Genomic DNA, 17,510 nt, shown 5'->3' on the forward strand with positions numbered 1-17,510 from the left:
ACATAGCGTAATTTCTACTTTACATTTTTATAAAACTGAGATGATGAATAGTAAAGCAACATTATACACCTCAGCTTTTTATGATCCATCTGAAACATTGTCAACATATATTACAAAAAAGACTCTCCGTTGCCTCAGGGAGTGAAATTATGACTATTGAAAATCATAGATCATCTTATAGATTCCACTCATTTTCTTCCATGTCAAAACTTGGTGCCTACGTTACCCATGATGCAACTCGACCGACGACCGTTAAGAGTCGGTTCTGTTATACTAGCTAGCTAGTAGGTACTGGTAGCAGCTCAACTATAATCAAACTGACAGCCTCCGCAGGGATGAGAAACGGGCTACAAAGGTCTGTTTAACTCATGTAATTATCACTCCACACCCCCAGAGTTTGTTTTGTTTCATTTTTTAAACTTGTAGTCGTGAATCCCAATCGGGCTTCCTCTGCTTTGTATGCGAATATAACTTTGTTCAAGAGGATTAGGGCCACATATAAGAAACATTTAAAAAAAGGAATGATACATTTTGAGTTCTGACTTTAATGTCAGAATCCTGAAAGAAAAATAATTTGTTTTATTATCTCTTAATATTTATTACTTAATATCTTTTTTCAGAAAATCTCAGAATTGTCAAAAAAAAAATGTAATACACATCCCAGTTTTTTTTTTTAGGATTAGTCATTAGTAAATACATTATTATTTACCTGTGATTTCGTAGCAACACTTTCACACACCGCTAGATGGCACACAATGCTAACGTTTAAAAAAGAGTAATGGAGAAGAGGCGATTTTAGGCTGAAGAGAGAAAAATATAACCCAAAGATATGCTGTTTCATTAACTAACTAATCACCCATAAGGTAATGGGAAGTCCATCAAAGCTAATTATATGCAGCTAGTTTAAATACTCACACTACACTGTCCATTTGAAGCTAAACCACAGGGCCGTGATCCATGAAGGCGAGGCATGTGTGTGAGGGGAGGAGAAACATGTCACGCACTGGGACCGTTTTCTGCCCAAAAACTTTGGAAAGTTGACATGAAGTAAACAATCTCCTCTTGTCACATTTCAACCCCTGCCTGTGGGTGTGGACCTCTGCTGCAGAAACACTTCACACAGACGGGGAGGGTCCAGGCTGGATTTTAAACTCAACCTCTCACTTGTTGTGAAGGAGGCGACCGTTATGGTTGTATAATTATCCGGGACTAATACTGTAATTATTTTTCTTCCTAAAAAAAACCCCGAAACTGTAATTTACATGACTTTTTGGGGAGTTGACCACACCATGGTGCATAAATATGGTGAGTACCGTTAACATCACGTTACATCTACATCACGTGTCTATGTTTTGTAGTAAGTCTCGGTTATGTTTTAGTGTAATGCCAGCTCAGGAGTTTATGAAAGTTTGTGTACGGGTTTTCATTGTTCCTCTTACCTCAGTTATAGTCCATCGAGGAAAACGGGAATGTTCTTTTCCTTAGGGAATGATACAAGTGAAATACTGTAACTGGGAATTGAGCAACTTCCGGCCAGGAGTGTACTGTTCTGCCAGTTCTTTCGCTCAGATGTTGAGAAACTGTGAAGTTGTTGATTTACCTCCGTGCATGAGCATCATCTCTGCTGAGTTCCTCACCAACCAGCTGTACAGTCGTGTTGCAAGAGAAAAATACCTTTTAATGTGCTCTGCAGGGGAATGTAACACACAGCAGTCAAGTCAAATATAAAACATAATATATTTTCGAAAAAGGACAATCTCACATTTAGAGTTAACCATCTGTCTGAGAGAGTATAACATGAAGTTGTTGCTTCATCATGTCACAACATCACTTTTTACAGCTCCTTTTCTATCTTACACTTAAAATGTGTGTGTAACTATAAGGATCATATATTAAAGAATGTCTGAAATGGCTTCTCTTTCTCCCCATGTTCTTCCTTTTTTAACAATCATAACACATTTCTGTATCGTATGTGATTATAGAAAATAATCACAAGTTGCAGACCTAACAGATTTAAAGGGTTATCCTGTTGCTTTTCATATTCTATTGCTTTAAAAAAACAATACCAAATTCACCCTCAACCCTGTCACGAATGACTGCCAGCATAGGCTCTTTTCAGCTGTTGTCCTAAGAAATGCATTTATTTTGTTTGGCAGACACACAGCGAGCAGTGGGGCTGCTCAGACACTACCAGGCCAACCTGACCAACCCAGAGGAGCAGGCCCTGAAGACCAGCGTGGGCAAAGTCTCCTCAATACTGGGCAGCCAGCTGTTCCATGCCCTTCTTGGTAAGAGAAAAACTTGTTTTGTAGAAGGGACACTTTGCCCTTTAGCTTAAATGACATCCGAGTTTTTGCCGTGTGAACTTTCTAAATAACTTTTCCTGTTAATCCCCCTTCCTTCTAAATGAGCTATTTTTTTATGGTTTACTACACTCGGTTGTTGAAAGTGATTTAGTGTAGCTTCCATACTCTGATATTTGTTGTCATGTTGGCTGCAGGCAGGAAAGGATACCGATTAATTTGTATGAGAAGTTAACTTGGTCTAAATGTTTCCCAATTAAGTCTTATGAAAGAGGCCTTTCAGTTTGCCTCACAAAGGTTCCCTCTGTAACATACTAGCATTGTAATGAAAAACCCAATAAAGCCAACCACAACACAGTCTATCTATATACCGAGTTGTTGTACATTCATACTAGTTACACTGTAAGAGCAAATGTATTTCCTTGACTTGATTTTTTATGTACCATAACCATAACTTACATCAACAAATTGTAGGTCATTGAAAAACTCACCATTTCCAGAAGGCTATAAACTGCTTCTTAATGAAAACACCCATAAGTGTGCATAGCTTCTGCTACAGCCACTATATTTACCAGCTTCACTTCTTCACAAAGTTGGTGTTTTCGAAAGAGGCTCAGGGAAGCCAATGTGAATCTGAGTTCTTTTTAGAGCAGATGAGGCACATTACTTCAGCTTAACCGATGGTTGAGTGGTCTTTCTAATTACCACAGCCATGTTATAACGACGCCTGCCCTCGGCTCTGCTGTTGCTACTGCTGACCCACTGCTAGGGAGCTGAGGGGGAGGGGAGGCCCAGGCAGCAGTAAAAGAAATATAACATGACATTTACTAGTGATTTATCTAAAGCAATAGTGAACCAACATTATTCCATGTTGTTTGGCAGATAGGCCGATCCCCATTTTAACAAAGAATACTCAATGATACAAATGATAGTACCTAGTTCGTACTGCAATGAAAACGGGATGGGTTACTGGTTTTGCATGTGGGGTCAGACGGGAGTCTTTTTTTGTATCCCATAATTCAAAGTCAATATTTTAAAACCAAATATGGCTAAACAGGTCAGGAAGTCTCATCTCAAAGCCTTTATAATGCAGCATTGATATGCATCCTTTTTTTGACGGATCAGAAGACACAACTGGTGCTTCTTTTATTGCTTAACAATCCCATAATGCATTTATCCGACCTTCCTTATCAACATGTAAAGTTAAGAAATATCAAGAGACCATAAAGTATTTGGCTCAAGGTAGTAAGTAGCTACTAGTAAATTCATCGCATGGAATTCTAAAAAAAAGCCTCTACAGGGCGTAAATGATGGAAGCTTGAAGAGTTCTTGTTAGCAGGCTTGCAACAGTAACCCATTATTGTTACAGATGTAATCTACCTTGCTATTTATTTTGGACATTTTATGCTCATGTTCAAGTTCATATTTGTTTTATGTGCCTCTACTGTGACATGTCTCCATGCTTTAATGTTCAAAAAAGTATTTATCTTTCTCATACTGCCTGTGCTGCAGCACCTCTTTTCACCCTCTGTCTGAAACCAGAGCCCAGTCTGATCTGATTGGTTAGCTGGCTGGCTCTGTAGTGATTGGTCCCGTTCGTTGGCCTATCATGTACAATGTATTGGAGCGCTAGCCAATAGAAGCGCAAATGTTACATAGTGATGTCATTCTGTTACAAAGTAAACAAAGGAGTCCAATTAGGCGCGTTCACACCGGAGTACTTTTCCCCGTACTTTTCCCGTTTAGTTCTGTTAGTACCCCTTATGTCGCGTTCACACCAAAAAGAGTACTTAGTGCCGGGAACTTTTACCCCCATTTTTAGTGCCTGCTAGAGAGGTGGTACCAAAAAAGTACCAATTTCTATTGGCTGGGCGAATTGCAAACCACGCCTCGTAAAACTCTGGAAAAGTTTTTTGAAGCCGCCATTGTATTTGCTGGCATTAGCATTATTAGCATTAGCATTAGCCCCACGCACCAACGGAGAGAGAATAACTTATGGCAACACAAAAAAAAACATGGGAGTGGTGGAGTGATGAGGAGGTGTCGGCATTCTGGCGATATACTCGGAAGGCAACTCCGGGGACTTCCGGCCGGGGACTTCGGGTGGCAGTATACGCCGTGAAGTTGTTTGCGGTGACGTCAGCGGCTCATTTGCGTAATCTTCCCTCATAGGCTGCAAGGTGAACCTCGAAAAGTCCTTTAGAAAAGAAATCCCGCTCCACAGAAGTGGAACTACATAATCTTTAGTTCATAGAAAAGAACGAGTCATGCTTATCCACCAAAAAAAAGTTTGTCGCTAAAATTCCTGTCAATTCTTCTAGGCACGTAATTATTGGCTGAACTAGTCCCTTCAAAGCGTAATAATATGTTGGTCAAAAGTAGTGCCACGGTTCGTCACGTGATCGTGCTACACCAATTGGGTAGCTGCATATTGTCAACAGAAGTGAACGATGGCCGCCTACATGGTTACGTTAAACCAGACCAAATGGATTCTAAACAGTGCTGTATGCTTGTTTTATGTCATGTTTTGTCATATGTCTTAAATTAATACATCACTAAGTCCGAGGTATTTGCGTTATATACGCGGTATTTGTGAGAGGTTGTACTATCTGGGAACAGAGTTGACCATCGAATCAACATTGGCTAGCAGCGTTTATCAGCCAACTCCAGCTACAACCACATTCCTGGACTACCATGTTCGCATCGCAAGGTTCATTGGCTGAGCTCGTGGATTATTCCATTAGACTGAGGACTTTTTGTCTGTCTGTCTGTTGTTATTGTTACCCTGTACACGTTAAATGCACTCTTAAAATAAACATGACTTGATTTCATACATAGCTGCGTCCAAGAAGAAGGTTAACTTGTTACGTTAAGTAATTTAGATCAATAAAATGCAGTACTTATACCAATGACCATTGATTCATTTATTTACTCATTCATCATATAATAATTTGATGAATTACATTATTATTATTATTATTATTATAGATTATATTATAGATATATATATAGATTATTATTATATATATATATATTATATTATTATAGATATATATAGATTATTACTATAGATATATATAATATATATATATATATAGATTATTATTATATATATATATATATATATATATATATTATTATTATTATTATAGATTATTATTATAGATATATATAGATTATTATTATAGATATATATAATATATATATATATATATTATTATTGTAATATGATAATATTGTATTTGTAACTTCAAAATCAATGCCACTGTCATGGAGGGTGTACAGTCTGTTGATGTTGTTGAAGACCTGCAGTGTGATATTGGTAAAATAATCAACCTTTTCGTGCTTCACAGACGTAATATGCATGTAACAATGTTTGTGTGTTGATAATTTTGACTTTTTGAGACATTCTGGTGCGGTTTCCTCGTCCCCGCTACTCGATGAAATCATGGCGGTCGCCATTTTTTCCAAATCTGTTTGTTGATAACGGTATATGCAGCTACCCAATTGGTGTAGCACGATCACGTGACGGACCGTGGCACTACTTTTGACCAAGATATTATTACGCTTTGAAGGGACTAGTTCAGCCAATAATTACGTGCCTAGAAGAATTGACAGGAATTTTAGCGACACACTTTTTTTTGGTGGATAAGCATGACTCGTTCTTTTTTATGAACTAAAGATTGTGCAGTTCCACTTCTGTGGAGCGGGATGAAACGATAACAGGATTCACCTTATGGCCTATCAGGGAAAAGTACTCCGGTGTGAACGCGATTGATACTTAGTGCCCTGGGGTACTAAGTGCCGGGGCACTAAGTGCCGGCATTAAGTACGGCAAAGTACTTGGTGTGAAAGCGGCTATTGGTGCGTTTCCGGCAGGGGGGAGTGTGTGGGAGAGAAACTGCAAATGGAGCAAACTTTGGAAAGCCTTTGCAAACGATTTACATGCACAAAAACCTATATAACACACCCAAAAAGCACAATGAGACTTAAGATTTAAGTTAATGAGACTTGGAGAGGATTTCACTTCCCAAATCAGGATGCTAAACATTCCTTACACAGTATATTCAATCAGGGCAGAGCCAGAGGCAGGTGGCAAAATAAACTGCTCCTGGCCATCATGCCAAGCCTCTTCAACAACTCTCCTGGCTCTCTGGTGATAATCTGTGCAGAGTGTGAGGGAAGAGGAAGAGGAGGCCTCTGGCCGCGGTGTCTCAGGTGCAGGCCTTCGTTCAACATGTGGTTCTCATCAGGGAAGGCAGAGCGGAGGAGCAGCCGGTTCACTGCACTAATAAGAATACAGTGCTGTATAAACATTACTCATCCTCTCTTGTTGTGTTTGCCTTCACATGCTCAGGGCCATGTGAACCCGTTCGGCACATTTTGTGTTTCTTTTTACGGAACAACAGCAGACAGATACTTAACAAGAGAATAATGTTTCAGATTGAGAAGATCAGAAGACAGCTCTCTGCTGATATTAAAGTACAGTTAGTTTATGCCTTATATGTTTCTCTGTCTCTGCACTGTGGGAAGTAGAGAGGTGTTTGATGCAGTGTGGGAAGGTTCAGTACAGGCCGCTTGATTGGATGTCTGCATGGTTGCACAGTCACGAACAAAGGTTGCCTTAACTGTGCGTCCACCCTTTTGTTCCTACATACAAACATGCAGTGGGAGGCTAGGGGGGCTGCAGGGAGTTAGGGAACACATACTGACAGACATGTTAAATTGCGGAAGACCCTAAATGCCTGGGGAGTGGTTATCGAGGCAGTGACAAGGGGGTGAATTGTTTCCTATGCCTTGAAATCGTGACCTAGTTTTCTTTGAATGTGTTATTCTAGTGAGCTATGTCTTGCTCACCATCATGTAAGAATCCAGTTGCATTCTCTTTCTGTATGATTCACCCAGGCAGACAATACAGAGATGACTTCCGTCTAATTGAATAGGTACATGACAAAAAGGAGAGGCCTAACTCACACAAATACTTTTCTTGCATGGAAACCGCCTATCACTGTGACAAAAAGGCTTAGAGCTCAGATCAGGCTATCCTAAAATACACCCAACATCAAAAAGTCCTCTGAAAGAGACTTCTGGCTTGCATTATGTATTTTTTTCCATAGTCAGGAATTTATGTGGTCCGTGAGGGTTGGAACGGTTTGGTTTTCTTTTGGAAAGTCATAGTTAAACAAAAACTCTCTGTACTTTGTGTGACTGTGAATCTCGAGCTCAAAACACTTCAAGACCTGATTGAGCACCTTTCTCTGTTGTGTTACCTCTGCCAGGAATAGCTGAACAATATTTAATTAGAAGTGTTAGTAATGTGAAAGCAAGTCAGGTGTGCGCAATGCAGCTGCAGAGCAAAACCCTGTAAGACTTAGCAGATGCAACATTTTCTAAGCCTATTTAAAAGATGAGTTAACTACTGTAGATTATCTCATATGAACAATGGGTCAAATGACTCAATATATGTGTAGATCGTTCCAACAGCATGTCTCCTTTTATAGCCAATACATAACTCTATATTGATACGTTTAGGCAAGAAATGTATCTAACTCCACTTTAATATCTAGATTTTTGTCTCGGAGTGAAGTCGCATACTCATAATACTCTCGTGGCTCAAAAGAATGTAGTAATTTCTAACTTTATGCTGCATCTAAATTATGTTCTAGCGTCATTGTAGGCATTTGTGTTGGTGCCTGTATGCAGGTAGGCTCTTCAGCTTGTGTGTGTGTTTGTGTGTGTGCATATATTGCCAATAAGAGTTTGTGTCAGCTGGGCAACCAACTCCTCTGCCCACACATGACTTCACTCCTCCACATTCAGACACAGGGATGAGTCACATGCCCCATTCTTACACTTTTGTTCTTGCTGTGTTTTGTGGGACATACTGACTCTTATCTCTTCATCTCTCTCTCTCTCTCTCTCTCTCTCACACACACACACACACACACACACACACACACACACACACACACACACACACACACACACACACACACACACACACACACACACACACACACACACACACACACACACACACACACACACACACACACACACACACACACATGCCTGCATACAGAGAGAACTTTATTTGACTGTTTCAACAAAGAGGTCACATTGTTTATTGAAAAAGACATGTTTTAAGGTACCCATGTATTTTAAATGTCAGATCCTGTACATGTGTCCTTGAGCAGGGAGTGATGTCCTGACTTTGGGAAGTTTATGAACTCTCCAGCAACCTCTTGATGTCAACAGTGCGGTAACAAAGGTCTACGTGTGACATCGGCAAAGTTGTCCCAGCTCATTCTCATCAAACGGCTGCCACTCAATAGGTGACCACAGGACATGGGCGTGTCATGAGCCGCAGGGTCATGAGTGGAGACCAGAAGAGAAGGGAGGACAACAGTGGAGTCATCTGAAAAATGAAAACGTCAAAAGAGATGCTGAAATGTGTCGCGAAGATGCTAATAATGCTAATCTCATATAGTATTTTGTGGTGTTTGATAAAGTGTTCGTATGTTAATGAAGTCTAGTGAACATGGTCAACATTATACTGAAAAGACGCCAGCACATTAGCATTGTATTTGTGAGTGTGTTAGCATTTAGCTCAAAGCCTCACAGCACAGCCTCTCACATTTACTGGCATGCTCTTTTTTGCTTTCACAAACTTATATTCACAATATGGCTTGTTAACAAATATGTGAAGTCAATTCCTCACATACAGTTTGAAACATACCTTGTGAAAATATGAAATATATAATACCAACTTCCATTTCTACAGCACTCAAATCAAGGCATGTTACATGGTATGGATTACCCACTACTCTAACTAGGGGGCAGTGTCTTCATGTATTCATCATGCGTAAGCGCTTATGTACCCTTACTCTAAAATGGAGCTTCAAAGCAACAACAATGGATAGACCTACAGTGTAACTGATCCATGGTGATGTTGAACTGAAAAGAATACAAAGTAGAGAAATGAGGCATGTTGTTCAGGTAATAGCAAATATATGTACGTGGGCCTCTTAGACTGGCTGAGCTGATGATTTACTCAGTCAGTACCTGAGTCATGTAGTTCTGCAGCAAGATAAGAAGAGCATTTGCAAATGTGGAGACATAACTTCCATGTCAACAGACGACTCCCACCCCCATATTTTCACCCTGTGCACCACTGAGGAAAAACAATTCCCAACGTGTCCATGATTGATTGCTGAACTCTTTTACTTAAACAAAGTTGCTCACTTTCGTTGGCTGAGAAGTTGTGAGCAGGAAATAAAGTGAAGTTTAAAAAAAACACAAACATCTGTTTATGATGATCCGAGTTACGCAAAAACACGCTCAATTTTTTCTTTTTTCTCACAGATATTCAAGAGTGTTACGAGGTGACCTTGCAACTGAACACAGAACAAACTGTTGTGAAAGAAGACAGCAGGCAAGATGCGTGGGAGGTAATTTTCCTTCTTCACATTATAGATTGGAGAAAATATGCTTAATGTTTACATTGTATCTGGTGTCACACATGCTGCTGTGTGCCGTGCTCTCGCCTGCGCAGAAAGGTTACTCCAGCCAACACAAGGTGTCCCTCGCACTTCTACATGGAGAAACTGTTAGCGTGACTCACGGCGGCTTTGACTCCAACCTGGAGATTGAGTGTCAGCCGGGGGGGGGAAACAGGAGGGAGGGATCACATGGGTTGACAGGAGAATAGGAAATTAGGCAGAGTCAAAAGAACACTGATTACCATTTGCTCATCATCAGTGGGCCGCTCTCATGAAGTCAGCCAAGTGTTTGCAGTCACGTGGTTATCTTGAATATTTTTACTGTAGGACACAAAATACAGCAACTGCTTTGAGAGGAGAAAAGCTCCCTCTGATTTAAACCATATTCAGCAGTTAACTGAGGAGCATCACAGAGTCCACACAAGGGTTAAAAATAAGGGAAATTTGGTTTGAAGTTCCACTGAATCCTTTACAGCCGCTGACTTCATGTCACTCGCATGATTTAATATTGCATCTTCTTCAGTTATGCCAAAATGTTAATGTAATTGATCTTTGCCTGACTTCTAAAGCCCGTTTACTATTGATCCCTGCCTGGCCTGTTTTTGAAATTAGAAAGAAACAAAAAAAAAGATATAACTGCTGCTTATTGTGTGTATCTCTGTTTATTTGTCATGCAACATTTGTCTACATGCAGTGCACGGGGGTTTAGTTCATTGTGATGCCACAAACAAAAAACTGATTTCATTTTCAGTTTTCAAATTTCATTTTTTAACTGAATTTAAGGCACAATTGGCAGCTTTGATCCCTTTTAACGACAAAAAGGGTTCCTCCACTGAAACCTCAGACTAATTAAATTAAATTATTAAAGTCTTAAAGAAGCCGTATTTCATTAAAGGAAAAGCAGCAGGCCATTTCCTACGCTTACTGTTACTGTTGCACAATTATTATCCATGAGATGCCAAGTGTCACTTGTTCATTTATTTAACAAAACTAAATACATTTTTCTGTGTTGAATTCATTTAGAGGCATGCTAGTATGCAACAGTGTATTGATTCATAGAAATATGATATTAGTAGTTATTTTTCAAATAACTAACACAACAGAAATGGGAACAGAGTCTACTCAAAAATACTTTAGAAGTCTCTCCTTTATTAGAGATGTGTCTGTTGTTTGTGTTTGTTTTTAGTGTCAGGGTGGAACCCTTGTATTTTTCTCTGCAAACAGAATCTACCTACGGTACAAATAAATAACCTGAACCTGAACCTGAAGTGAAAAGAGCCCACTAGAAATATTTTGAAACCCTTTTCTGAGTTTAAATGTGTAACAAAAGCACTTCAGTTACATGCAGCAGGCTTATCAAGTCTCAAAATTACCAGCACAAAAAACGGACATATCTCTCACACTATTAGGAACCACTTTAAATGACTGTAACCATAGTGAAACAGACGGGACACATATGCAGTAAGAAAGCAAATTAGATATTACCCTGACCCCAATAGTCCATTGAGTGTTGTGAATGTATTATTCTACTTAGATGTGAGTTAGGGTTGGGTTAGGGTTGCGGTATACACAATGCCCTATTTATTATTGTTAAGGACACTTTAATCAGAAATGAAAGTCCACATTTTCAAGTGAATTTCATTACAATACTGTCATGCCCGTATCTGACTTAAACTCATTTAGTGGGTATGTTCAAAATGTTCGGTCTCTTCATTAGGAAATTCCCTGGTGCTTGACAGTTGCCTCTGACTCGTCCCACTGAACCTCCTTGTCCATTTCCTGTTTTGTCATTTGGGACTTTCTGATTGGTCACTTATTGACCCAGTGAATGTGATGTCAAACATTAGTCAAAAGGGCCTTACCTCTCTGATCCAGTTTTTTAAACAGGACAGGTGTATGAAGGTAGATATGGTGCAAAATGTGAGAGCGTGTAAAACCTGATGTGAGCACTTCCAGAAAAAAAATCTGAGTTTGTCTGAGTTTACATTTACACTTGTATAAAATATCCACGTAACTGTGAACCAAATGTACACTTGTATAACATATCCACGTAACTGTGAATCAAATGTACACTTGTAAAAAATGTCCACGTAACTGTGAACCAAATTTGAAGTCACAGAAGAAAAAAAAAAGTTTTGTAGCTTGTAGAAAAAAAATGAATTTAGAGATAAAATGTTCACTTGCAGAACAATACATATTTTTTTAAATATATTTTCCATTACAACTGCAACTTTATTTATTACAACCTCTCAAATCAGTCATTACAACTTGACGAATCTGCTCTGTGGCAGTATAAACCGACGAATCTGCGGTCTTGACTTTTGCTACACTTCTTGCGATAAATGTGTCGCAAAAGTAATTTTCACCTGTAGATGTGGGGGGAGGGAGGGGGGTTGGAGCAAAGGGGCGGAGCTATCAGAACAACGAGGCTCGGGTCAGTCACAGTCACAGTCAGGTCGAACCGGATGACAGCGGGGCTAACTGTTCGCTAACGGTTCGTGTCGCTACCAGTCCGCTGACATGGCGCGTCAATCAACGGTAAGTTTTGCCCATTACTTGCCCAGTATTACTTTGAATATTATTATTGTGATTGAGGATAAAATCCGCTTTGAAGACCACCGTTTTATATCGTGCAGTTTAGCGGCGAAATAACGTCAGTCAACCAGCTAACGCTAGCTTTGTTGAGTTTATGCTAGCTAAACAAGTAGTGGTTGTAGTCTATACAGCAGTAATTCATATATTATAGCCTACTGCTTTGGCACTAACGGTTGATAACCGTTTATGAAAATAAAACCAATTGAACTGTACTGAAATAATGACAAGTTTTATAATTGTCTTGGGCTCCTGCTGTGTTTTTAAAGCCTTTGTAAATTATCCATGCTATTTTCTATTTAGCTAACGTCGAAGTAGTGTATGTGAAATCAACCTCACAATAAGATGTGTGTATATTACAATTATTAATGTCATATTTCAAGATGATTACTTAGATATTACAATATGGTTGGTTGAGCTGGAGTTCATTATTGAGCTTACAAGTTAACGTCACAGTCATCTGAAGAACGAACCCAAACTTTGTTGTTTTTATTAATTGTATTACAAATTGATATCAAATAAACAGTAAGCATTGGTAACACAATTTCCAAAGTTACAGTAAAATAAAAAGGACCCTGACTCGGACAATACACAATCCAACATGTTCAACAGAAGAGAATCAGTTATATTGTTTGTACACATGGTACTTTACATATATATCTGTTTGTTTAAAGTGTCCAGGTGATGCAGACAGGCTGGACCAGAGAGTGAGAGACAGAACTGGACTCCTCACAGCAGTGAACTTCAGCAAAGGTACTAAGACTCTTTTTTCATACTGTACACAGAATCAAGAAATATATTGGTTTAAATGAATGAAGTATTGACTTTAATACACTGATATACATTCCATTAAACAATACTAAATCCTAGATCACCTACACATCAGTTCAGTTGAGGGTTTATTCCATGCAAAAAGTCACATTTAGATTTTAACAAGCAATATGACTTTGTCAGCTTTCTAATTTAATGTATTGAAGGCAAAGATAGTTAACACATAGTGAGAACTGCTACTATTTATCTCTCAATATCGTCTGTAAAAAACGTGGTAAAAGTTATTCTTTCAGTGAGACAACAGAGCAAGCTTCTACAGTTGCACTACGTTTTGACAACAGTCAAATATTATTTTGATAATAACATATATTTCAATGTTGATGAATTTCATACTGTTCATTCATAATCTGATTACAATTAAAAAATAATTATATCAACATCCCCATAACACACAAACACACCTCTTTCATAAATAACACACTTGTTCTGCAATAATGTTTTATGTTTCCTGTAATTCTTGTTAGGAAAGGACATGCCCGAAAGACACGACATCTTCTCCTTCTCTGAGGGTCAAGAAGAACATCCAAGAGGAACATTAAAAGCTGATGTTATGAGATTTTAAGACCAGTACAGGACATTCACTAAGAAACTACTTTTATTGTAAAAACAAAGATCTGCACACCGAATATTTTTGTAGTCTATCAGGACCATCATTTGTTTGTGACGCTGCCTGCACCTCAGAGAAGGGGTGGTTATAGTCAGGCTTATAAAGTGTGGCAAAAAACATAGTCAGCTGATCGAATGCAGCTATTTCCACATCTACACTCCATCAGCTGATTATTTCTATTTGCCTCACTTTATGAGCTTCACATCACTTGTGCCTTGTACCACAGAGTTTCCAACGTCACAAATAAATGGGGCCAATCTTCAGTCAGATGTGAATGTGTAATATAACATTTTCAGTAAGAATAATGGACAAAAGGAATGCAAATACAATTTATTGAAATGTGAACCAAAAGTTAATCAAATGTTTTAAATAAAAAGCACATATGGACAGAAGGTGTAAACCTATTAAATGTATAAGTAAACACATTTAGTCAAATAAAGTGACAGACTAGGCCTGTGCAGTTGGTAGCAGCTTTGCCCAGCATGGGCTCCTTCATCAGCCCTGGTCCTCCTCGCTGAGGAAAGACCCTCAGTCCTCTCCAAACCAACAGACAGGACGTCCATCACACGGAGGTTTCTCCCTGAAGTCTCTGCAGCCCTCTGGACACCACACTGTCTCAATCCGTCCACACTGAATATGAGAGGGGGAAAATGAAAATAATAAATGCTTTAGACAATAAGAAATATAAAGTTGACTGCAGTAGGGCCTGGCTCATTTCGTGGCATCTGCAGGCAGTGGCAAGTCCTTCTGGCATATGCCACTGAGGCCGCTACTCTGTGGTAGCTGTGGCAAGTACTTCCGGCATATGCCACAGATGCCACAACTTGCCGAGGCATCTGCCGCTGCTCAACGGGAGTTGCCACAAGATGCCAGAGAGAACGTTTACGGTAGCTGCCACTCGCCTTCCGTGGAAAATGCTGCTATTTAAACCCGTATTTATCGTGTAAAATGTCGCTGTTTTGGCATGACTTTATCTAATTTATATGTACACAGGACTGATGATCTGTACACAGGGTTGGGTTGTAACGGAATACATGTAACGGCGTTACGTAATCAGAATACAAAAACCAAGTAGCCTAACTGTATTCAGCTCGCGTTACATTTGATAAACAACTAATCCGAATACAGTTACTTTCGTAAACCTGAAGTGAATACATTTTGGAATACTTATTGGAATTATTGGTGGAAAAGTTTCCTCACAAAATGTATCCTAATATTCATTACCGGCAGAACTGTGTGCACACATGGATGTATAATAAGAGTGTGCACAGCGCAGCAGCATGTCTGTGAGGCCCCGCCCCGCACGCAGATGAGAGAGATCTCTTTTTTAATATATTGAAAGTTAGAAACGGAGATGGTTTGATAAAACGTGCAAGATAACGTTTATAGCATTTCTTTATTGTCGAAATGATGACATTTCATAACGGGATAAAATCAAAGTGAATGGCCTGCTGCTGCTGAAGGCATGGGGCAAATATAAGTCCTTTGCCTAATTTATAAAGTAAACCTTAGTATCTCACTAGCAGTGGCAACTGCAATCAGTTACAGCCGCCCTAAGTCTGTAGCCAAGTCTAATAACACCAGTGTACACGTTGCTGTGTCAATACAGATATTTATTTGTCTTTACTAGTCATAGGCTACACCTGGTTTATCGTAGCAAGCAGTGGAAACTCACCTCAAGAAGCGACAATTGCCAAGGGCGTTGCAACCCTCACTTGCCAATATTTCATCATAAATATAGCATGTTTGTTTATTTTAGCAAACCATGCTCCAAGTAAAATTGAATAGAAATGATAATGTATAATCTTTTTGAAAAACAGAGATCGCACATCAGTCCTGTGTACAGATCAGTTCGATAAAGTCATGCCTAAACAGCGACATTTTACACGATAAATACGGGTTTAAATAGCAGCGTTTGCCACGGAAGGCGAGTGGCAGCTACAGTAAACCTTCTCTTACTCTGGCATCTTGTGGCAACTCCCGTTGAGCAGCGGCAGATGCCTCGGCAAGTTGTGGCATATGCCGGAAGGACTTGCCACAGCTACCACAGAGTAGCGGCCTCTGTGGCATATGCCGGAAGTACTTGCCACTGCCTGCAGATGCCACGAAATGCGCTTGCTGTCTCTCGTTGACTGTTGAGTTGCTCAGTCTTTTTAGATTGTCAATACTATTACTGTATAACTAATATCTCAGGTTAAGAGGCACCTTCAAATAAAGATTGGTCTTTAAATACATGTTGTCTTTTGAATTGTTTGTCTAAAGTCAAGGATCTAGAACTGGTACTTAGTTTTAATGATACAGTCTGGTTATTATGCTGTTTGGAGGAGGCATCACAGGTAAGAGCACTAACTAGCTGTACACATGTAACACATGTACCTTAGCTTGACTTAAATGTATTAAACGTATAGTTCAGTGATAGCAAAATATAAATAACTAATGTCATGCAAACATATTAATATTTGCTTGATTCCAGAGTTGAATTTAGCACAATTGCATACAAACGTTAAGGGATTTTAAGATTCTGAAGTCTTCGTTCTAAATAGAAAATAGCATGGATAATTTACAAAGACTTTAAAAACACAGCAGGAGCCCAAGACAATTATAAAACTTGTCATTATTTCAGTACAGTTCAATTGGTTTTATTTTCATAAACGGTTATCAACCGTTAGTGCCAAAGCAGTAGGCTATAATATATGAATTACTACTGTATAGACTACAACCACTACTTGTTTAGCTAGCATAAACTCAACAAAGCTATCGTTAGCTTGACGTTATTTTGCCGCTAAACTGCACGATATAAAACGGTGGTCTTCAAAGCGGATTTAATCCTCAATCACAATAGTAATATTCAAAGTAATACTGGGCAGGTAATGGGCAACATTTACCGTTGATTGATGCGCCATGTCAGCGGACTGGTAGCGACACGAACCGTTAGCCCCGCAGTCTCCAGTCACCCGAGCCTCGTTGTTCTGATAGCTCCGCCCCTTTGCTCCAACCCCCTTCCATCCCCCCACATCTACAGGTGAAAATTACTTTTGCGACACATTTATCGCAAGAAGTGTAGCAAAAGTCAAGACCGCAGATTCGTCGATTTATACTGCCACAGAGCAGATTCGTCAAGTTGTAATGACTGATTTGAGAGGTTGTAATAAATAAAGTTGCAGTTGTAATGGAAAATATATTTAAAAAATATGTATTTTTCTGCAAGTAAACATTTCATCTCGAAGTTCATTTTTTTTCTACAAGCTACAAAACTTTTTTTTTTCTTCTGTGACTTCAAATTTGGTTCACCGTTACGTGGATATTTTATACAAGTGTACATTTGGTTCACAGTTACGTGGATATTTTATACAAATGTAAATGTATGCACACAAACTCAGATTTTTTTTCTGCGGGTGCTCACATCAGGTTTTCACGCTCTCGCATTTTGCACCATATCTACCTTCATACAGGTGGCTCTGGGTTTGAATTAGCCACCGTGCGTTTGGTAGATGGGATCTTTACAAGATGTCACAATTATTGAATGCATGTTTCTAAATATGTATGTGCAAACCCTCGTTCAGGTTTTTTTTTTGTTATAAAGGAGATAGTGAAATTATGCAATTCAGTCCTGACATGAGATAAGAGCTTTAATCTAACATTGTTCCTTTGTGCTTAACAGCCCCTCCCTCCACT

General features: G+C 39.2%; 1 protein-coding gene and 1 long non-coding RNA gene across 5 annotated transcripts in view; both read left to right on the forward strand.

Annotated features, from left to right (window-relative positions):
* The first annotated feature begins 1,055 nt into the window (after positions 1–1,055).
* Positions 1,056–17,510, forward strand: part of dlg3 (discs, large homolog 3 (Drosophila)) — an 86,770-nt gene continuing 70,315 nt past the window's right edge. The window contains exons 1-3 of one of the 4 annotated variants that reach the window (XM_034093096.1): positions 1,056–1,305; positions 2,157–2,288; positions 9,669–9,754. In XM_034093096.1, the coding sequence (XP_033948987.1) occupies positions 1,263–1,305; positions 2,157–2,288; positions 9,669–9,754 (261 nt within the window). In that variant the 5' untranslated portion in view covers positions 1,056–1,262. Of the gene's footprint in view, positions 1,306–2,156; positions 2,289–9,668; positions 9,755–17,510 lie in introns of those variants that run through there. The other 3 variants (XM_034093093.1, XM_034093095.1, XM_034093098.2) reach the window with 3 other exon arrangements.
* On the forward strand, positions 12,241–13,790 carry LOC139434582 (uncharacterized). The gene is made up of 3 exons (XR_011643905.1): positions 12,241–12,343; positions 13,072–13,150; positions 13,693–13,790. It is a non-coding gene; the product is annotated as an uncharacterized lncRNA (long non-coding RNA).

Source organism: Pseudochaenichthys georgianus, chromosome 10, assembly GCF_902827115.2.
Source record: "Pseudochaenichthys georgianus chromosome 10, fPseGeo1.2, whole genome shotgun sequence".
NCBI classification, from domain to species: Eukaryota; Metazoa; Chordata; class Actinopteri; order Perciformes; family Channichthyidae; genus Pseudochaenichthys; species Pseudochaenichthys georgianus.